The 23854-nt window shown below is 42.3% G+C and overlaps 1 protein-coding gene across 1 annotated transcript in view; it reads right to left on the bottom strand.

Moving 5' to 3' along the window:
• The window catches only part of TRIM8 (tripartite motif containing 8), a 73850-nt gene extending 53991 nt beyond the window's left edge, over positions 1-19859 (bottom strand). Inside the window, exons 1-2 of the mRNA XM_048505578.1 lie at positions 17643-19859; positions 16726-17410 (exon numbers count right to left, since the gene is read on the bottom strand). Coding sequence (XP_048361535.1) covers positions 16726-17295 — 570 coding nt within the window. The 5' untranslated portion in view covers positions 17296-17410; positions 17643-19859. The remainder of the gene's footprint in view (positions 1-16725; positions 17411-17642) is intronic.
• Positions 19860-23854: the final 3995 nt, after the last annotated feature.

Genomic DNA, 23854 nt, shown 5'->3' on the forward strand with positions numbered 1-23854 from the left:
GTTCAGACAGTCAGCCAATTACAAATTCATTTAAGAGTAGCATTGTCTAGCCCACATTTTACCAGCTTGCTTGCAAAAATGTCATGGACTTTGTCAAAGGCATTACTGAAATCAAGATATACAATGTCTGTAGAGTTCCCTTCATCTACCAAGCTTGTCACTCTATCAAAAAAAATAACATTAGTCTGGCATTCACTTGTTTTTCAGAAACCCATGTTGACTTTTAATGACCACAGCATTCCCTTTTAAGTGCTTACAGATTGTCTGTCTAATGATCTGCTCTAGAATCTTTCCTGATATTGATGTCAGGCTGACTGGGCAATAATTGTTTGAGTCCTTCCCCCCTCCTTTTGTAGATGGAGATAACACTAGCCCTCCTCCAGTCTGCTAGGACTTCTCCTGTTCTCCAGGAATTCTCAAAGAATATTGCAAGTGGTTCTGAGATTACTTCTGCCAGTACTTTTAATACCCTGGCATGTAGTTCATCAGGCCCTGGATATTTGAATTCATCTAAAGTAGCCAGGTATTCCTGTACTACCTCTTTATTTATTCTGTGCTGAATTTCCCTTCCACATCTTCTGTTCCATTTCCCCTGGGTTGAGCACTGTTTTCCTTTGGGAGAAGACCGAGGCAAAGAAGGCGTTGAGTAGTTTGGCCTTTTCTCTGTCCCATTAGCAATTTGCCATCTTTGCCATGCACTGACCCCATCATATTCTTTTTTTCCTTTTGCTATGTGCATAACCCAAAAGCCCTTTTAATGGTGTTTAACCTCTCCAGCAAGCCTAACCTTGTTCTGCGCTTTAGCTTTTCTGGCTTTCTCCCTACACGTCCTGGATATTTGTTTGAATTCCTCTTTTGTAATTTTCCCCTTTTTCCTTTCCTTGTACATGTCCCTTAGCTCAGTTGAAAGTTCTTTAGACATCCATCCTGGCTTCCTTAGATATCTCCCATTTTTCCTACTCATTGGAACTATTTGAAATTCAAGATCTCACTGTTAAGCAATTCCTATTGAAGTGGGGGCAGTTGCACCCTTTGTGTGATTTGTTGGTTTCTCAAAAAACATTTGGTTGGACACTAGAACAGATGGGTGCCAAGGTCATCTTTTGCCTAGGACACAAAAAAACCTTGGGCCTGTCCTAGATGAGTAAATTTGAACATGTGGTCACCATACTAAAAAGACTGGGAACCACTAAACTAGAAGTCTTTCACTGGAGCATGCTGCATAGTGTCTCCCCTGGAAATGGTATACATGATTCATCTTTCCTTTGACGAGGTTTTCTACATTCCCACTGGGGCCTACAGATTTATCTTATTGCATTTTATTGTAATGACACCCCGCCCACCCCCAACCATAGAAGCAAGATAGGCCGAGAGTCAACTGTGTTTCTTTCAGAAGTGTTTTCCCTATATAATATTCCCAAATCTTGATTCTCTGCTCTTCTTAAACGATAAATAGCTGAGAGTTAGAGCTGATTTGACTGTGAGATTTGTGGGGTTTTTTCCCTTTGTCTAAATTATTTCTTTTTTGTAAACTGTGATCAATCTACCAATTGGGGGGAAAGAAAGATATAATAAATATTTACTGATTAAAGAGCTTTTCAAACAGGGATGAACATAAAACTTCAGAACAGCAAAGAGCTTCCTGAGTGCTTCATAAAAATAGAAGTTATAATGCAGAAACTAGTACCTCAAAATGTCTCAAGCATGTTTCAGTTAGTGATTGGATGCTCTGCATTTGGATTTATACTGTATTCCTGGACAGAGCTGCAACAGACACCTTACACAGAAAAAGCATTGTTTATCATATGAGAAAAGTACCTGCAAGTTAACTCTAAACTGGTCTCATTCACTGAAAAGCAGAACCCAGATTAGGGACAACGTACATCTGTCATGGGAAAATATCCGTTGGGGTCAAACCCAGGCCAATGGCCTTAAAAACCATTAGCATTCAACCCAGCATCATTAGGGATCAGGAAGTAGAGTCTGTCCTACATTTTCTCATCTGAGATGACTCTAAGAAAAAAAATCTTCCAGACAACAAATTGTACCCAGTTCCAAGAGTCACTGTTGCGTGTGAAGTCTTTTGTGGTGACTGACTCAGAAGTAGGACTACGGAAGTCCTGATGATCCCTCCTATCTACTGCCTGGTGACTTTCCCCTCAGGAGCTTACACTTTCAGTAGTATACTGATTAGATTGCTGGACAAGGATCTTGAAACCCCATGTCTGAATCCCCACACTGCCTTGGAAGCTTCTTAGGTGACGTTGGGTAAATCACACACACTCAACCTAACCTACCTCCCAAGGCTTTTGTGAGGATAAAATGAAGAACAGAACAACGTTAAGCTGCTCTGGGTCCCTCTTGGGAAGAAAGGAGGGGCTATCAATAAAGTAAATAAGTGCAGAGGAAACAAACAGCACAGGCCAAGAGTCTTGGGAAAGACTGTGCTTGGGACTTTTTGGTTCATAGCTCAGTCTATTATCCACTGTGCTAGCTATGTAGAATCAAACTACATAAAATCTTTGGTCTCTTTCAAACCACCGTTGCAATCCATTAGCTGGCTGCTAATGGATTTTATTTACCTTTTGAAATGAAACCGCTTGTGACACATTTTGCAAAGTGGGGCAGATCTTTCTTTTGTTTTCAGGGGTTATTTGCATTTCTGAATCAATGCAATATGTTCTCTGAAATGTCTGCAATGCTTCTGAAAGTGCTGCTTCCCCTCTCCTTTTTCACAGCACGTCCTCTTCTGGCTTTTTAAAACATTATACCTTTTGCGCTATAGCATTAGACCAACATAGCAATTCAGTGCTATACTATCATTCAGCTGCTTGCAGTTATTCACTGAATTGCTATACTGGTCTAGCACTATAGTTAAAAAGATAGAATGGCTTTTTAAAAAAAGCCAAAATAGAACATGCCAAAAAAAGGGCATGAAAAAGTGGTGTGGTGGTTGAAAAGGGCAGACTGCTTCTGACACAACTCGTAAATGGATCTAAACATGTTGTTTCAGCCTCTGTTCCACCTATGGCCATAACACCCTGAATGCACCCGATCTCATCTTGGAAGCTAAGCAGGGTCCGGCCTGGTGAGACTGGCTGGGAATACCGGGTGCTATAAACCTGTCCCCATCCAGCTTTACAAGGCATCAGGCCAGCAACAACTAACAACCGGTTTCAAACAGCAATGTGAAAGAGGTCATAATGATAGATATATTTTGTTCCAGATGACTGAAGCCCTGACAGTTTGATTGTTGACAATGCTCTTTGCAAATGTTATACAACTATCGTCCCTCACGCTCCTGTGATTTCCATGGAAATCTGAATATGCACAACATTCAGCAGCCACCTGCATTTCTTAGAAGTTTCCTATTTTTCCAATTTGACTAATTGCAGAACTCTTTTAAGTCCAGATTCATGGGATTAGATTAAAAAATTTAGGGATTTTTTTTTACTTCCTTTAAAATGAAACATTGTTTTAGCTGCAAAGGTTGCAAAACCTGACCAAGGCAAGTCCGAAAGCAACAAGATCTAATTAATAAATAAAGTCAAATTAACAATCAAATACTGATTTATTTTTAAAGCAGTTCTACAAGTGTGAAGAAGACCGGTAGTGGGAATTGTATGGAAATTCAATTGTTAAGAGTATAAAGAGAATACAGTTTTGCTGATATCTAACTTTCAGCCCCTCCACCCTAGAAATGTTCAACATACAAAGACAGATATCTTCTCTGGCATTTAGCAGCATCTAAGATCTCTACTGCACAGCTGTTTTAGAACTACATGAGTTGTGATTCATAGAAATAGCCTGCCTTCATTCCTCACGGAGCTCATATCAAGTTTTTAGTTTGCCAGTACATTAAATAAAAATGCAGTAATGGGAAAAAAATCACTATTTTACGTGCAAGAACAGAGGGGGTTTATAGGCACAGAAGCCAGCTATTTTACTTTCCCATGGTCAACAGGAACGAAGACATTGCATCTAACAGAACAAAAACACTTTAACCATGGAGACTAGCTCTTCATTAAGAGAACACACATGCAGCAGCAGCATTCCTTCCTGGCCATTCTCCCTGTAGAGGTAATCAAAATCCTTTGCACTTCAAGCCTACTTCTCTGAATGTATAGTCAGAACCAAAAAAAAAAAATTAACCCAGCAGATAAGCAGACCTGAACCACCTTCTGTCTACCACTGGGGCAAAAAGCACAAGTGCGCTGGGCTGGATCCTTCCCGACAAGTGCTGACTTTAAGAGCTGTTCATAAATGCATTTTTTTAAAGCTCTGACACAATTACAGTTGGCATGCTCCCAATTCAAAGCATTCTTCCCCCATCACATTGCCCATGGCAGGCTATGCAGCACAGGAATGACTCAGATGACATAGTACAGAACAGCCCTTCTGGAAAGCTGCTGAACCTTCAGTAAATGTCCTTTCTGCAACTTATTTCTTAGGGAGGGCATTAGTTGTCAGCCTCTCTTATCTCCAACCTTCTGCTTCTTCATTTGAAGTACACCCTTGTGGAGAGGACAGACGGAACTGCAGGTCTGAAATCAACTAAACTTTTTTTTTTAAATCAGGTATCATATCAGCATAGCAAACACAAAACTTGAATTGTACAGCACAAACAGCAACTTGCATATGAGGACTGGAAACATGCTTTGATATTATTTTATAAAGCAAGAATCAAGATAATTTCAATCATTTCCTCAACAACAGCAAACCTACTATATATTATGCTGTATAAAGCTTCTAGACTTTGGGCAAGAATAAATTCTTGTTTATACCCTTAAGATGCTAAGAATATTAATTAATATTTGGCCTCATCTAAGGAAATAGTGGTCAGAATCTTAGACCAGGCTCTGAATGACCCAGGCTTGAATCCCCACTTGGCCCTGGAAAATTGTAGGATGACCTTGGTCCAGCTACATCAGGGGCAGCCAACTTATGGTGCTCCAGGGGCTGATGGGAATTGTCGTCCATGAACATCTGGAGCACCATAGGTTGTCCACCCCTGAGCTACATGCTGTCAGCCTAACCTACCTCACAAGGTGGTTGTGAGGATAAAATGGGAAGAGAGAACATTTCAAACTGCTCTGGGTCCCAACTAGGAGGAAAGGTGGGGCATAAATCAAGAAAACAAATAAAAATACATACAATGGAGGAAAAGAACTGCATAGAGCCCTCCAGGGGTGGGCGGTATAGAAGTCAAATAAGTACATAAGTACATAAATAAACAAACATATTGTGTACCAAAAGCTGGCGCATCGGGAAGAAAGGAAAAAAGTAGTTCTCCCCCCAGCCCATTATGTGTGTTTATGATAACAGGAGTGTTTTATTTTGAATAAAAGTTTTTTCCTTTCACACTATCTTCTGCTAGTATTCCAAAGTGGTACAGTTCAGATTTTTGCTCCTTCAATTGACCTCCTCATTCTCTTGGAATCTCTGGAAGTCCTGATTCTTTTTCATACAGCATATATACGCCACAAACACAGCATGCTGAGGGGCAATGCGAGAGTTTTGTTTTGTTTTATGTTAAGTGAAGAGGCAGGGTCAGTCAGGGAGCTGCAAGGTAATTCACACCAGAAAGCCTCTGGCTTCCCCCATAACATATGGCCCAACTGCCTAATAATGCCAGGCATCAGGCTATCAGACACACACCAACAGTAGGGGGAGGGGGAGATGAAAGGGGCTAGGAGCAGCGAGGCTCTAGGGAAGCAAGCACCTTTTATTCCAGCTCCCAGCCAATCATGTACGCATTTGCTATCAGACAGCCCTCATCCTCTATCTCATTTCAATGCATACAAGAGCAGAGAATTGGTACCGGTTTGGATCAAGAGCAATTCCAGTGAAGGGGAGCAAAAAAGGGGGGAGGGGAGGAAAGCATATTTCAGCAAGGAACTGTAACTAAAGCACAGCCCATGAGATAAGGGAAGGAAGAAACTAGAGCAAGCTTACCAAACAATGTAGACCCATACTAAAAAGCGCGTCTTCTGCCCTTTTAATTAGCGGGAGGTCAGAGAGAATGTCAAGCTTTGCCATCGAGTTCCTCTGTTCAGAGGAGGAAATTAGACTTTTAAATGAAGGTGCCTTTAGCCTTTTCAATGGGATTCATGGGAGGAAAAAGAATAGTTCACCGTGCCTTTGCTCACCCAATGGTCCCGCTCAATGGCACAGATGCGACCAAAGGTCAGACTGATACAGCACCAAAATTTATCACTGCCAAGCTATTTCCACAGCCCTTGAGAAAGTTCTAGATACATCTGCTGGTCCAGAGGTATTCCAGAGGGGAATACCTTGTCAAATTTCCCCCAGCGTGGCCTTGGAAATGAATAAATGTAACAAGATAGCAGCAGACAACCACTCTCTGCTTTTCTCTCCTTCAAGCACAGCCTAAGGAAGATGGACATCAATGAAAGCCATGAGTTACAGCTCCATTCCCCAACCTATTCATAAGGTCATTTAATGGCGCTCAAGTTTTCTCATGTGCTCCCTTCTCCCTTACTGGCAAAATGGGAGCCTAAATATATCAATTAAGAGTACTGGTGACAAAGCACAAGCCCACTCACACCGGCAAGCTATTTTTCAAATCATCCATCATATATGCCTTCTCCACCCCGCCAGCTCCCATCACATGCAATCACCCTGGAACTGTGTATTCTGCATCACCAACTCCGTGTATTCATTTCTACTAGGAGCTAAACCTACCCTTTCTAACATCTGCCTATTTTTCTTGGTTGACTCAACATAACACATATGGGGGTAGGGGTAGTGAAGGATTTTTAGCTACAAGGCAACCACAGAGAGTAAGCATACATTCAGAGCTCACAAGAAATGCAGAAAAAGGGAACCAGAAAAAAAATAAAACAAGCTTACAGAAATGCAAGGTCATTTTAAGCCCAAGATTTCTAAGGCATGTTTGTCTTACAGCAGGATAAAGTCTTCTGTACAAATATAATACCCCAGAAGCAAAGCCACCAGCATCTGTGATGGTTAAGAAACCTTAATCTCACAGATTCCTATGAAGCAGCCTTTTTTGCTATCTCATAAATTTAATTTCCTGCCTTCTAAATTTCCATGAAAACAAAAGCCCGGCTTAAAGAACTTGGTCTGTCCAGACAAATCAATCAAGGAGAACCAGCGAAGGGGGAGGAGAATGAGGCTTGGGGGAGTGACGGCAGATTTACTGAGATCATACCAGTAATGAAAAAGTACATATGGGCAGCCTGCCCAATGGAAAGAAATCACTATATACAGCAGTACTCAGCAATATAGACAGGGAAAGAGTGAGGGTGTAACAAGCTAGAGGAGTAGCAGGACAGTGCAGGAGCAATGGCCTGTGGGATTAAGGCAAGATATAGCGCCCAAAGGACTGGCCAGTGAAAGACACATGGTACAGGTCAGCTCAATGAACCTGGTCTGTCCTTGTAAGTATATTCGTGTACAAGTCAAAAAGCCAAGACTGTGTGTGACAACCCTGTTAAGTTAAGAACGAGAGCCAGCACTGTGTAGTGGTAAAGGTGCTGGACTAGGATCTGAATAGTTGAACAAGTCTGTTTGTCGTCTCACTGCTCTATGGTTTGAGTTCTAGTGAATCACTTCTGAATTTTTAACTCATACTAAAATGAGGAGGCCTTTTTGCTACAAGGGTAATGTATCACCTGCAAAACTTACATTATACCCCCCCCCCCCAATAAATGTTTGCTATTGGCAAAGTGGGGGCTTTGAAGTGGTTGATTGCAGCTAGTGAAGGAAAGAGATCTGACTATACCATTCAGAGGGCATTAGCTGGCTCCTGCTTTGTCTACTTAGCTAGTCCAGTTGATGCAGGGGTTCTGAAAACCTCTCTCCAATCTCTCCTGTCATTCTTGGACAATGCTGCAGTATTCAGTCCCAGATCTCTCCCAAAAGATCACTCCTTTCAGTACTGTCTACACTCACAAAAATCCGTCTGTGCTGGACAAACCTATCACCTACCCTTCAATTTCAGAAAGCAAAGTTTTAGCTTCTCTTTCATTAGATAGAACAGAATGGGTTTTGTCTTCTGTAAAACAGATACTTCTATCCACCCTATATGGACATCTCACAATCAAAAGCAAAGCCTTTCTGCTTATTAGCCACAGCAGTACTGCAGCAGCAAGGAAAAAAAATCCCTTTACACAGTCTACAGTGGGACCAGTAAACATTTTGCTTTCATAAACATTCTGTATACAAAGTTTCTAACATTGCCAAAAAAATAAATGTTCATTTTGAAAGTGGGAGAAAAGGCTGTACATACAACATTTTACTTTTATATGTAATATAACATTAAGCCAACTGCAAGCAGCCAGAACATGGGATGATTTGTAATGTGTATATTTCATCCAAGCCAACCTTTCAGATTTTTTAAGAGGGACTTTTTAAAGGCTACTACTCCTCTGTAAGACCTGAGCAAGGCTGTTACCAATAGGGCGTTTTGGAAAACATTGATCCATAGGGTCGCCATGAATTGGAAGTGACTTGAATAGCACTTAACACACACCCTACTCCAGTGATGGCGAACCTTTTCGAGACCGAGTGCCCAAACTGCAACCCAAAACCCACTTATTTATCGCAAAGTGCCAACATGGCAATTTAACCTGAATTTTAGTTTAGAAAAAACGGTTGGCTCCGAGGTGTGCGTTACTCGGGAGTAAACTTGGTGGTGGTGGCTACCCCTCGAGCAGCCCCTCGAGCAGCAGCAGCCAGCCTGCCTGCTCCAGTCTCCAGCAGGCCCTGCATGCACCTGCAGCTCTGCCCTGCCCTGCTCCAGCGCATCCACCCCACCCCTCTGTCTCTGCCCCACCTCCTTGAGCAGGGGCCTCTAGCTTCCAGCAAATCCCTTGCACGCTGCTCTGTGCCTCTCTAGCATCTTCACCTCCTCTGCCCCCCCCCCCCACTTGGGCAGCAGCCACCTGGAGCACAAGCACCAGGTCCCCGAGCTGAGTCCTCCCTGCTCACACGCACGTCATACCCAGCGGCCCAGGCCAGACTAGGTGTGGGTGTGTGAGGGGGGTGATTTTCAACCCCCCACATGAAGAGAACTCTGTGCGCGTGTGCCCACAGAGAGGGCTCTGAGTGCCACCTCTGGCACCCGTGCCATAGGTTCACCACCACTGCCCTACTCCAATGGCTGTGTAATGGTATAACAAGAACCTAAGCAAATAAAGGCTTACTACTGGAGGCATCATCCAGGCATGCGCCTGAAGACGAGCTAGAGCAAAAACAACTTAGCACAACTCTGCAACAAGCAAAATAAGCACTAAACATAAAAGGGTCCCTAATACTACAAATGAATGACATCAAGCAGGAATTGGCTCAAAGAGAAGGAAGCGTGTTTCATACACCAGATGATGACAAACCACAGGCTGCTGCAAAATGCACAGACTTTGTAATTGCTGGATAATTCAAGACTAATCTTGGGCCAGGTAATTTCAACTGTATTTCTTGGGACTAAAACAAGAGCTTTGACAGTAGCCCAAAAATATAACTGATCCCCATAAGGAAGTCCTGACAGCTACACTCATGTTATTAGGCTGCCCCTTGTGCTGGAGTCTATAAATTGTTGGAATTGCCCTGCCCACCCCCAACCCCCTTCATATTGACTCGAATTTACACTACACATAGAAATGCTGGTGTCCAGCTTTGGTACCTGGGGATTTTAAATACTTTAGGCCCTTTTAGGAGAGCTAGGATTCTTTTTCAATAGCAAGAGACAAACAACTAACAGTTCTGACACAGCATATTGAGAAAAAAAGAGTATATTTCAACTACAGCAGTTCAAGCCTTCTCCTAAGTAGCAGTCCCCTGGTCCAACAGCCTTTCAGTACATCCTGTCACACGCTAGAAATACAGTCAACCCAGAAACACACAGGTCTGCCAATTCTTTCTTTGAGAGGTGGAAGAGCATTTTAATCTTGTACTTTATCATTTATTTTTTATTCCATAATGTTTACTTCTTCATGAATATTTCCTGAAAATTGGAAATGAGAGCATCACAAGCTCTCCTCCCTTCTGCAAGCTAAGGTAAGTTTTGCAAGAGATCAACAAAGCCAAACTAAAGAAAATAAACTGAAAACCACTTTAAGATATGGTAATCACAATAGTATGATTGGGGGGGTGGGGAGGTGGGTGTATCAGTATACATTTAGAAGGGGCCTGCAATTTAGATAGACCAAATTGTAGTGGTTTTATGTTCAGCATAGAAAGATGGAGCTTTATGATGTGTGACATGAACTCACAGGTCATCACTGAAAGGAAAATCTCTTAGATTTTCAAGCACTGGCAGGAATGGGCAGAAGGCCCTGCCTTAGCAATCAGTTTCCTACTAGCCGGAATAATCCAAAGAGCTGGCTATCCCAGAAGGCATAGAGTAGAACTGGGCATCACTATAGTTCTTTCTGAGAAACGCACATCTTTGTTTTGAGAATCTCTGTTCTCTAATATGCTAGGAGCTAGAAGGATAGATGAAGTCGTTATCTTCAAGGATCAACATTTCTCAGCTCACAGAATTATGACAACATTTTTATATATAATCCCAAAATAAACTTCACATACACATGAAAGATTTCTGTGAAACACTGCTGTAATCTATGCCACTATGAATGCTACATATTTGGTTACTTAATTTAAAGTCTGCCTTTCTCACCAAGATTCAAGGCAGATTACATGGTAATCCAACAGCATATAGCAAGGGTCCTCAACACCGTGTCCATGGGTTTCAAGGGACCCACCAACAACAACATGCCTGGAGCCTGCCAAGTGTTATCAGAGTGGGTGGAGTCAGGACGTGCTTCTGCCAGCAGGGCTTCCAATAGACTATTGGAGATCTACTTGACTTGGCAGATCTTTGAAAAAGTGCTTCGACAACAGCTGCCACAACAGCACATGGATCTTCACATTGTGACCGAAGGTATGTTAAATGTGAAAGAAAATATTCTTAAATACGTTCATAAAGGCATCCTATTAAATAGAGTTTCTGCCTGAAATGTATAAGAGTCAGTATAAGAATTAGGCAAGTCCTCACTCCCTAACAGAGTTGTGCAGTGGTTTAGAGCAGTGGACTCTAATCTGGTGAACCAGGTTTGATTCCCCGCTTCTACACATGAAGCCCGCTGGATGACTATTCTCTCAGAACTAGCCCCACCTACTTCACAAGGTGTCTCTTGTGGGGAGAAGCAGGGAAGAAGCTCGTAATCCACTTTGAGACTCCTTATGATTGGGAAAAGTGGGGTATAAATTCAAATTCTTCTATTCCTCTGTAGATGGCTCTGCCTTATGCAGCAGCCATTTGGGGGTTATGGCCACGACCCTGTGTCAGAAATCCAGAGGTGCTCAAAAAGGTCAGGTATCTCTGGAACATACGATGAGATATCTAACAGTGCAATAGGAGTGAGATTACAAAAATAAGAAAAAAATAAAAAAGTATCAGACATGATATGTCAAACAACGTGGAGAGAGGAATTAACAGAATTAGAATACGGTAAGAGTAGAATAACACATAAAGGAGACATAATATGCCCCATAAAAGAGGCATAGAATACAGTCGTGTTATCTTACAGAAGCACCTTTCTGACCTTTCTGCTATACCACAGCCCTATTCCCTTAGTAAAAATGCTCTCCTGAACAAATCCGTTTCTCATGGTTTGCAGGATGAGAGAAGTGTGGGAGACTCCTGGCTTCTGCAAGGTGGGGGCATCTATCTAACTGTCTATCCATCTCAATATATAATAAATTTATAAATATTTATTAATATTGTTTATTTGATGTATACATTATCCTGTTCTTACTATTGTCTTCTACTTTTGTAAAATCTGCATAGCTTGATATGCCTGTTTCTCTTTTGCACTACTTTTTAAATTTTTATAATCCCAGTGCTTTTGCACTGTTCATTGGATTTCTCATGCTATTTGATTATAACCCTTTACACCACGTAATGCACCTTGAGTTTCCATGAGAAAGGTATAAATAAATCAAATAAACACGCACCAATATACAAAACTGTTAAACAGATATTTTAAAAAGAAGTTGTTGCTGATTTGAAAATATGGGTCTGCCTTTCACACTTTATGCAGCAATTATGTTTACTGGAGAACACACATGTATAAGTCCTGTGAGAACTCTTTCATCATCGAAAAAATAATAATTTTACCTCAGAAATTTCCAAATCCTTGGAGCAAGTTCCTTTAGAAAAATAAGTAATTTGGATTTGTGCATATCAATACAGCAAATTTTTATTCATTAATACTTGTTCAACCATCCAGTATGCTTCCTAATCTTTACAATATTTAGCCAAAGACGTGACTTCAGCCTCTTTGTCAAATGGTGCCAAGAATGCAATCAGAACATTTGCATTTAAGCATGTGCACACATATACACACTCACACGTAAGTGAGATGTCCCAGCCTCCTTGCATACCTACTGCTTCCATTCCTTATCCATGAATCTCAGCTCCCAAACAGCATTAAGCCAGTAACACTGATCAAGTACTGCACTATTTGTATTTAGATCACATCCATACACCTTACAAAAGAAAAAAATATTCAAAACTTTACCACTCCAACTCTACATTTTAAGGCTGTACAATACATTTCAATATTTTCAGCTTCTCAAAAATCTAAATCAGAATTCAGCTGCACTTGGAGTATTGCCATCAGCATGCCTTTTCAGTTCCCAACATCTCCCACTATCTATCTATCTATCTATCTATCTATCTATCTATCTATCTATCTATCTATCTATCTATCTATCTATCTATCTATCTATCTATCTATCTATCTATCTATCTATCTATCTATCTATCTAAATTAACAAAACAGTTAAGTTTATAATATGTATATTGACCATTTTTACCACACATTTCCTTTTTGCTTAAGTAAGCTGACAAATAAAATATGAAGTATAATATTACTACCACTAATACTAACTCACTACTATCTATTAATCTTAACATTCTTATAAAGGAGAGAAAATTGCTCAGAATTAGGTTCCAAGGAAATTGAAATTTAAAAATATCAAAATAGAGGATTTTTTAAAAGACGAAGAAGAGAAAAAGTAAGGTTGTTACCAGAGTACTGATACAATGGCTGGGATGGAGGACATTCCAGGAAATCCAGGAAAACATAAACAGCAAGGTGTAAGCACTGATGCTTCTTCAATGAAATACTAGCATACAAGTAGGAGAGAAGGGAAATCAAGTACTACATAGGGAAAGGACAAAGTGTGGAAGGCCATCAGCTGCTTGGCCTTATGTTACATAGCAACATCCAGATGCATGGGAGTAGGAGCAAAATAAGCAGGCTGCTGCTGCCCCAATTAGATTCCAATCTAAACCTCAACAGTAAGGGAAACAAAAGGAGGCGAAGAAAAGGTAACACCAATAAAAGGATAAGTGCAAGCAAATGTAGTTATGGGTATTTCAGCTCCATTCAAGAGCATACTGTGTGAATGACAACTCATCCTATAGATATACTATTTCAAGCAGCTCTAGAAATGCACATAATATTGCCCAGGGAGCTGCACACAAGCCCAGGTTCACAATCTGGGTGAAGAACAGCCCCAGAGATAAAGTGGTGGGTAAGATTTAGAAGTGCTACAGGATACCAAGTAGCCTCATAACAAGCGCTCTGCCACTTAAGCCTTGGCAGAGCTAAGAAAAGCTGAGGTTTCCCCCTGCGTGCAACATACAGGCCTGCAGAATTAAGAATAGAACCAAAGTCACCCGCCCCAATATAAGGGCAGAGTTCAGTTGCTTCAGCTGCTCCAGCCTACCACTACTCATTCAAGCAAATCCCTGCTGGAGCTTTTGCAAGGGCTTTTGAGCAACTCACACAGATTGTGGCCTGACTGTTGCCAACAGGGAAAGTAAAATGGGGTTGGATGACTGTAGGTTTCCACATTAAGAGCCTAAAGCAAAAGAAGAAAGCACAGGGCAGGCCTATAGTAAAGGATGGGTGTGGACATGACCAAAAATTCCTAAAACTTGACTCATTAAAAAGCAGGAAAAAAAGTTTGCTCTCAAGTGAATCATTGCTGGATTCGCCAAGATCAGGGTGCCCGTCACGTCACCACTAAGCCTCTCCCAGATTAGGGGAAAAGGCATCTTTTCTGTTTGGCCCAGCATTCTCTCTCCTCTCCCTCATGGGTGACTATTAATAGAAAGAAAAGAGGTGGTGGGGAGAAGCCAAGCCTTTTTGCTTCCCGAAAGACTAGCTGGAGCTTCCTTCTTCCTGTGTGGGTGTGATGGAGCCGCCAGTACCTCCATTGAGGCTGTCAGCTTCCCAAAAAACCCCAGAGGGGAAGGAAGAAAATAGCCTTCCTGTTCAAACACACAAACTCCTCTTTCTATACAGTATACTCTCCTCCCCCCAAATCAAGGTCTGGATGTCCAACTGGAGAATAATTTGATAGCAATTTTATTTATGGCTCCCCTCATTTTTAATGGATAAATGGTGACTCATTTGGCAGAGTTACAATACACAGGAAGTTGTCTCTGTTTTACAGCCACTGCTGCTCATTTGTTGTTAAATATTTATCCTACACAACGATGGTCCTCATAAGGAATCCAAAGGCCTGTCTGTGCAGCTTTCAGAGATTTCAAAGTTGCGAGATCAGACCACAGAGGCAAGTTAGTGGCCCAAGCAGGAGAGAACGAGGGGAAAACTCTAGCCAGTGAAACTGTGAAAAGTTGTAGTGTTCATCACCTACATGCCATTCGACCTGTGCCACAGAGTTAGAATAAACAGGCATCTAGTAGCATTTTAAAAGACACAAGATTTTGTTTCAGCACAGGCTTCCATAAAAGCTTACACTGGGGGAAAAAAACTGTGTTAATCTTTAAAGGTGCCACTATACTTCTGCTCATTTTTACTGCAGTAGATTAATATGGCTATCCTTCTCAGGAACGAACAGAAAATTCTCTGTAGGGGTGTTATCCTGAACATCAATTACCTTGAACATTAGTCCAGAGTAAATACCACTGGTTTCCAATCATCAATGTAAATTAGAATTTTCAAACACAAACATGCATTAAAAGAGTGGGGATTTATTATTTTAACAGTCTTTTAAAGCCACTCTTTTGTATACAGGCAGAATCATATGGGATAACTACACCTGAAAATGAAGTGATCCTGAGAACAGAGCCACACTGGAATCTTGTAGCCTAGATGCTATTACTACTACAAAACACACATACCCTTCCTTACTTCAAACGTCAACTCAACATGAAAAACAGAGATCTGGTCTGCTTTGGAAGTAGACAGATCTCTTATGATCCCTCCTCCTCAATTTCATTGTTAGGGCAAATGTTAGCAGGAAGCTGCTGGGACACTGGTTACAGACATTCCCTTCCCCCAACACTAAACATCAGCTTGTCACAGGAATACCCTTCCCCATTTGGACAGCTAGGAAGATATAGCTTTGCACCTCCATCCATGAAGGCAAGGCATCACACAAGAGAGCTGAATTCAAACACAGCTTCCCATTCCCAAGAGTTTGGCCAGGGAAGGGGGTGAGAAAATCATGATCTGACACTGGCAAGCCTTACAATAGCCACACTAGTCTGTAATCAAGGCCTTACTCCCAACCCCCGGGAGCAAAGCCGCCTGAAACCAGATTTTAGTGCACTCAAAGACTCGAAGCCATTGGATTCCCACCCCCCAACAACCTCCCACACCACACTCACATTATTCCCCTGTGGAAAGTAACAAAAAGACTGGGCCTTCGACAAGGTCCACCCCAAACATTTTTTAAACAAGTAAAGAAAAAAGAATTATACTCCCTCACTGACTACCACAAAAAACAAATACTGGAGGGACCTTTCGTACCTGCTAATGGGTCTGCACTCATCCCCAACCACGTAAGAACAATCTGTCGCTTTAGCAGATTTTCCCCTATTATCTTACTTATTTGCTAAGCAGTTAGAAGATTTGAAGATCCTGTTGTTTCCACAGTGTGACAACCAATCTCAGGGACCACCACCACATTTTCCTCCCCCACTTCACATGCTATTGTTTGAACAGCCACATTCACACTGAAAGAAGCCCTTACCCCTCCCCCCACACACACTTGTTTGTTTCCTTCTCCATAACATCCTGCTCAGCAAGGGTCCATTTCCCTGCATGCATTTCTAATGAAGCCTGAAAATATCATGTCTGCTTTTGTTTACTTCCTCATTTTCACCACATTTAAGATGTCAGCATACCTCTGGTACAGGAAGAGCTACTGCTAGGCAACTCACAGAAAATTCTATTGGCGATGGCAGGGAGATCTGTCCTGTAGAACTCGTAAAAGAGGATAGGAAGAGGAGGGAATCCTCCATCTTAATTTAAAAGGAAAAAATCTTTAAATGGAATTGTTCCACTGGGTGATTTTTAAAGGCTAAATTTCAGCTAAAGAAGCACCCTCTCTCTTGGAAGAAGCCAAGTTAAAAAGAAGTAGTAGGACCAGCACTGATCTTTTTAATAGGCAAGAAATCCACACAAAACCAGCTCTGCCCACAAGGTACTATTTGTGTTTTCTAATGGTCCCTTCTCGGCCACTGATCAGAATTGGCAGAAATTGTTTCAAGGGCTTCTTATCTTTTAGAAAATTGAGACTCCCTGAGGCAGGAATGAACTTTGTGTTAGTTTTCTGGTACTGTAATAGACACACCCCTCTCATGTTTTGCTGACAAAAAAGCAACTTTAGAGAGGGGCACTGCTCCACACTTACCCTGATCTCATTGCGCCGGATCTCCACATCACATACAGAGTGCCCTTGGTGTGCCCCACTGTAGTAACAACAGAACTGGCAAACAGCAACCTGCTCAGCCTCGCAGTGATACAGTCGGTAGGCATTGTGCTGGGGGCAGCTCCACGCTCTGACGTCATCCGCCTCCACCAGGAGGTGCCCACGCGCTGTGGACGGCTGCTGCAGGTGTGTCTGAACATGGGACTGGCAGCATGGAGCTTCACATCTCAGACAGATCTTCTGAGCAGGCAAAGGTGGCCCACGGCGACAGAACACACAGTGTAAGACTGTGGGGGTCTTTTCCAGGTTGAGAGAGTTGAATTTCTCCACGATGTTGGTCAGCTTTAAGTTCTTCTCAAGGTTGGGTTTCTGGTTGTAGGCCTGGTTACATTCAGGACAACGCACCAACCCTGTCTCTTTGGCCCATGCCTCTCCTATGCATCCCCTGCAAAAATTGTGCTTACAAGGAAGCTGGACAGGTTCCACAAAGACATGCAAGCAAATGGGACATATAAGTTCTTCTTCAAAACAGTTCTTCCAGTTTTCAGCCATGTCTTAACACCACAGATATTTTTGTTTAAGAAAATTCGCTTTTAAAAAGTCAGTTTTTGGTCTACCGACACAGATGATAATTTTCCACTTTTGCAACAGAAAGGCCACTAAGTTGCTAATGAACCAAAAAAAGAGAGATCAATTAAAAGCAGAACCACCTAAAATACAAAGTAAAATACCTCCTCCTCCCAGAAAATTCACAAAATCCCAATAGATATAACGTAATTAACTACTGGTAGAGAAACTGCAAAGCACAGACACAACAAACAATTAAAACCATTAATCTAAACTCTTACAAAGCTTGTTACTTTCGATTCTGAAAAGCAAATTTTAAAAGAAAAACTTACCCGGAACCGAAAATAATCCATACAAAATCCAGAAGGACAAGATCCACGTTCCATATAAGCTGTCCAAGTTAAAAACTATGAATTCAGTATTTTATGACAACTTTCTGTCCAACGTTCAACATTTAAAGGGCTTTTATCTCTCCTAACTAAGCCCAAGAGAATCCTTTTCAATTCTTTTTCCTCCCATAAGAGAGTCCAGAATTAATCACAAAGAGATAAAATCCAAATGCAAGGTTTTTAAAAAGCAGAAGATCAGAACGAGCTGAATGGTGCAGAAAAAAATTCTTCGCTGGTTTGGGACAGTGCAATCTCAGTAGGAAAACGGGTCAGTCATTCGGATGAAATTCCAGCCCAGAGCCAAAGGGACCCTCCCATCCTTTGCTCCTTTTCTCAAATAGGAATGAGGGGAAAAAATTAAAGACTAAGGAGGGTGGAAACCACTGAATTCAACCAAGAGAATCAACCTGCTTTCAGTACGCCCTGGGATTTCTTCCTCGCAAAATCAGTCTCAGTTCTGATTTTAATAAAACTGAAATGGAAACAGTACTCCCCTCTCCAAAATCCTCAATCTTTTGGAGAGTGATGGGTTGCTCTTGCTGGAAGGAAAACAAGTATGCCTTGATCAAACTGAAAAGGAATTTCTCAACTGCTAATGAAGAGCCCAGCCCCCGCCTCTTCCCCTTAGCTTCTCTGTTTTCCTTCTGACATGAAAGCTATTTCTCCTTTTGGAACCAGCCTGCAAAGGAGGGGAGGGGGGGAGAGACACTCACAAGCTTAAAAGGAACTGCTGAAATGTACAATTCCAAGAGGACTCGGTCAATCCTCAGCCATTTTGAACTGATTTTTTTAAATTAGTGAATATTTTTATTAGAGAAAACAGAAACAAATCTGTTAAAGGAGGAGGAAAAAAGAGAGGCCCGGTGGATGGCACCACCCTGCAAAGTAAGCGCCTGATGTGTCAGTGAGGGGGGGGGAGAGAAGAGGGAGGGAAGGGGGAGGGCTCTAAATTGAGTTTATACAGCCGCAGCTGCTGTGTCTTTTAGCTTTTATCATCAGATCAAAAAAACCCTACATGCTCTTCATAGCCACTTCCAGCCATATTGGGTCTCCCCACTTTAGATAAATAAATATATATATATATATACACAAATCTATATAGATAGATAATTTTCAGCACATCTCCTTAATGCTGTCACAGTAACAACGCAACAACAAAAATGAACTAACAGATTAATGGATCAGGCACTGTCTTTCACCTGCATCACATGCAAAAGAAAAAAATCGAGATTCCCAATTGAAACCAAAGAAAAGAACACAACAAAAAAAAAAAGGGGGGGGGGACCTGAGATTTCTATCACGCTAGTGAGAAAGGAAGGAAAGAAAACGAGAGTTCCAGATCATGTAAACTAGGTGATAAAAATATATATCTAGGCCCATTTATAGATTAAACCTCGAAATAGAAAACCTATAAAGATTTTTTTTAATCGTTTTACCTATTCGAGGCGCGGGGGGAGAAGTTGAGCCTATAGCTCTTGCCTGCCTAGGAGAATTCTCTCTGCTCGCGCGCACGCACACAAACAGCCGATTAGAAAGAAAAACCCTATAAGCCCAATATTTCGAAACATAAAGGGTTGGGGAGATGGCACAATGAAAATTAAAGGGGGGGGGGCGGCTCTGACAGGGTAGCAATCAAGGAGAAAGACTGAAGGAGGGGGGGTGCCTATGGGAATAGATGCTGCTTCCTCTTCCTCCGGGGGTGGTGAAAGTGCATTAGGGTTGGTGTGAAAGAAAGGGAGGGTGCAATGGGGGTATGAAGGAACTCAAGGGCGGAAGGATGACTAAAGATCAAGGGCGCACTTCTGGATTTCCCCCTCCCCTCCCGGCTTGGCTTAAAGGAACAGCGGCTCAGTCCGATCTCGACGTCGTAGCTCCCGAGCGGCAGGGCCCCTTTAACCGATCAATAGCCGATCAATCAATCAACTCCACTGAATAACAAACGCAGAGCCTGAAGAGCAGCAAGGACAAAACCAGAGGGGGAGGGGGAAAATCCAGAGGGAACCGCGGCGCCGGCTCCGGGCCTCGCCTCGATCCGCTCCCACCTCCGCCGGGTCTGCGCCCAGCCCAGCCGCAACCACCGCTGCTGCCGCCAGCCAGCCCTTCTCTTCCCGGCTCGCGGACGGCGCTGCTCCTGCTCAACCCCTTCTCCGGGGCCTCACGTGACCCGCCACAATTCGATACATTAAACACAAGGCGTCCGTCCTCTCTTAAAGGGGCAATGCCGTTTCTGCCGAAGGGGCGTCTGGGAAAGCGGCCTCGGCCTAGTCTTAACTGTCAGGGTTTTTACTTACCCGGGGTGAAGAGAACGGCGGCGAGGTCTTCTGCTTCGTCGGAGGACAGCCAGCCATTGCTGAGCGCCCCACTCTGCTCTCGTACATTTGCCAGGTGTTAGAGGATGAGTCATAATGAGTTATCACCTCTTACCTGCGGACCCGTGCTAGGTCTGCCTATTTAACAGGCGCAGAGTGCCTGTTTTCACGCAGTACATGTATAATGTATATAACCGGCATACCGCACGGTGTAATTGCTTTTGGGGAACGTACAGGGTGACCTTTGCTATAGGTTTAATGGCTGCATGGAAGAAGGGCAGTTTGTCGAGTCCTACTGCTCCAAAATCCTTTTGGTAATGATAGGAATCAAAGAAATTAATAGGTACTCCCCCCATTGCCTTCAGCTTTCTTGAAAATTATTGTTCAGTTTTGTTTGAAGAGCTGCTCTCGGAATAGAGCAGAAGGGTCGAAAAGATGGCCTCATGGAAATTCTACACAAAGACTCTAGCTGTCCTCTGTATAAACTCCAGTTGACCATTTTTACCAGGGACGGGTATCTGACTCCTCACCATAAATTGGTGCCCCTACTTAATGTTTTGTGGGCAGTGGTGGGGTTGTCTTGTTGAAATGTTACTGGATTAGTTACTGGCCCTTTCATTTTTCAGAAATCAGTTTTGTCCACAAGAACATATATTCTTTGCCTCTGATACACACCTGTGGAAATGCATGCAACATGCATTCTGCCATTTCACATCTTGCAGCTGCTGAGTTATATTTTGATACGTTGCTAATGCACTGTTAGGACATTATGCTTTTTAGATAACTTTTAACCAGCTTTCAGCTCGATGGAGGATAGGCTGTTGAAAAGTAAATGAAAACAGCAGGAAGAAAAGAGACATTTGCTAATGTGTAATAATGGGGAGGGGAATGATCTCTGTCAGTGATCTGTGGTATGAAGATTGGGATATTCCAAGGATGGGTGAAAGTAAATTTCTTTACAGTATTCACTCTCCAGAAGGTGGAAGAAGATCTGAAATTCCTTTTCTCTTTCCCTTTCCACTGTACTAATATGACAAGAGGAGGCCATCTTTTATGTTTTGCTACTGCTGCTAAAATTTGCCATTAACTTAGTGCTAATTGCTAGATACTGTGCATGCTGTAGAAGTAATGTATTATTTCCACAGCATGTACAGTGATGTATTCCCCCTGCATTAGTGATGGGTGAGTGAGATGGCCAGGGCTTTATGAAATCCTGCATTTGGGCCGATACATATAATGTGTTAATTTACAGATTTGGGGCTACTAAAAAACAGAACTGTATGTTTTCTAGATAAGGTAGGAAATGCACATTTTGAAATTAAAATTTCCAAACTTCTTTTATGAGGTATGCCAGTAGAAATGGTTAATCCAACTCAGTCAGAAGACAGCAATTTTTTAAAGAGAAGTAAAAATCGTGTGGTTATTTTGCATGGTATGCCCACACTCATCACTCAGTGTCATGTCTGTTCAGAGGTCTTGCAAGTTTATGTAATGCTGCCACAACCTTTCTGACCAGAGGTCACAGTAGGATGAAAGAAATATGTGGGATACAATGGTTGTACCATGCTACCTTCTACTCTCTTGACAACTATTGTTCAGCTTCAGTTTGAGTAGCTCTTTTTAATATCATAGAAAACATGTATTTTTTATATTGTAGAAAACATGTATCCATGTTTGGCAATCATCAGGGGATATGTTTGCATATGCAAACTAATTTAAATGCATATCTGTTCAAAATCACTTATTGCATGGCATCAAGGACAATATAAAATTATATAAAAAACGGTAGACAGACAAAATAGATTTGTTGGGCCTGTTTAAATTTTATCGAATCCCTTTCTACTCTTTCCCTAACTACTTTTCTTCTGTACTGTTTGCGCACTCGGGAGTTTCTGGTGTGAGTATCCTAGCACTAGTTTAGGATGCTTTTAACATGCATTTAGAATGAGATGCATGTGAACACTTCAGGATTAGCAGGACTAAAGCTCTGTAAAGGCCACTTTGCATATTACAGAGTAGGAGCAACCTGCAATACACAAGTGTCCTACTCTTCCCACACTTTAAATTCTCATGGGAAGGAGGAAATGTTCATTTTCTCCACAGCAAAATTCATGCATTGTGATGGGTAGGCATAGCACATGACTTTGCCTTTGGGAGATGCTCACAACTTTCCCCATGACAGATTCTCACACATTCTCTGTCACTACAGCTGGGCAATATGCAAAACAGCCCTGAAAATTTGTTCACGATTAGTATATATATATGCATATTAAATCATACCAGTTCTTGAAAAAATGTTTATCCTATAATCTTTGGGGAGTATAATTATATGAAATGTAATACAAATACAACTCCTGTTAGGGAAGACAATATGCACAATGCCAAAACAATCTATGCTGTTCTTTGATGCATATGTTCCTGGGGTGCATAGAATAGCATGGTATTTTCCAATGTCAAGATGGGTTCAAGCAACTATCCCCCACTGAACCATGATTTTTGCTATCATCCTGGAGTCATTTTAATGTGTGGCACAGGGGTGTTTGAAAGGGTCACAACCTGAGGGACTCCAAAAGCACCATCTTTTAACAACCTGTTAAGACAACCACCTTGAGTCCAAGTAAATAAGCATTGTAGCAATGTCCATGCCAGATTAAAAAATACTTCTTTTTCCTACTGTTGTATTTCCAGTATAGTGCCAATAGGCTAGGTCAGAACAAGAAGTTCTCATTCACACATGATATAAAAATCAGATGAGTGTATTTTCATTTATTAAAATATCTCAGCTGATTTTTACATCATGTCTGAATGAGAACTTGACGTAGCTTATTTGTACTATACTGGAAATACAGGAAGTAGGAAAAACAAGTACTTTTTATCTAGCATGGACTTTGAACTGAATTGTGCCTTCTGCCCACATTGATTCTGCCAACACTGGCTGGGGCTTGGTTATGTAGACTGTGGCAATTACAGCCCCATCCAAAGGAGGAACCAAAAGGGCTGGAGGGAGCAACACAGTCTTGCACTGGCACATTTGCCCTCCCTGGAGTATTTACCCCTGCAGAGGAGGAAGAGGTGGAGGTGGCTGCCTGCTTCTCAACCTTGTCACTGCAAAACCTGGAAGTCTGTTGTGGCCCAGTCCAGTATGTCTGGGGACCCCTCCGAGGACCTCCGAGGAGGACGCAGACAGGGAAGAGGGCATAGCTTTGGAACCAGAGTCCTGGGTAGCACCTACAGACTCTGAGCCTGAGCCTCCTGCAGTACGTGGCCCAGAGGCTCCGGCAAAACCTTCAGTAGTCTCAACAGGACCAGGTCCAGAGGCTCTGACAGAGCAAGTAGGCTGGGGGGCCACAGTCAGACCCCAGTTCCAAGATTCTCTAGCTTCCTAACACCAAACCAGGGGAGGTCCTGCCAGCCCTTTTGTCCCCTTTGTCTCCAGAGCCCCAAGATCGTCACTGGAGGAAGCTGCATGCCAATTTGCAGGGAAGAAGCTTCAGCATCAGGCGAGCAGCTCTGGGGCCAGCTGGGCTTGATGAAGTCTTTGCAAGAGCCAGGCTGCAGTAACACAGCTGCATGAAGTGTTTGCATTGGTGGGTGGGATATCTGCTATAAAAGGGGTTGATAGTCAAGTTGTGGAAGCAGTGTCGTGCATGGATTGGCAAGACACTGTTTATGTTTCTGGTGCTTGAATCCAGTTTTGGTCTTGCTTTGAACTCTGGACTCTGTTCTGTTTCATTGTTCTGTACTTGGTGCTGGATTCCATTAAACTACTGACCCAGCTGTGAGCTGCTCGTGACTCTGCTTGGTAAGGGCCTGTCTACAACAGAGTCCAACCCACGGCAGAGCTGC

Source organism: Sphaerodactylus townsendi, linkage group LG08 (genome assembly GCF_021028975.2).
Source record: "Sphaerodactylus townsendi isolate TG3544 linkage group LG08, MPM_Stown_v2.3, whole genome shotgun sequence".
Taxonomy (NCBI): Eukaryota; Metazoa; Chordata; class Lepidosauria; order Squamata; family Sphaerodactylidae; genus Sphaerodactylus; species Sphaerodactylus townsendi.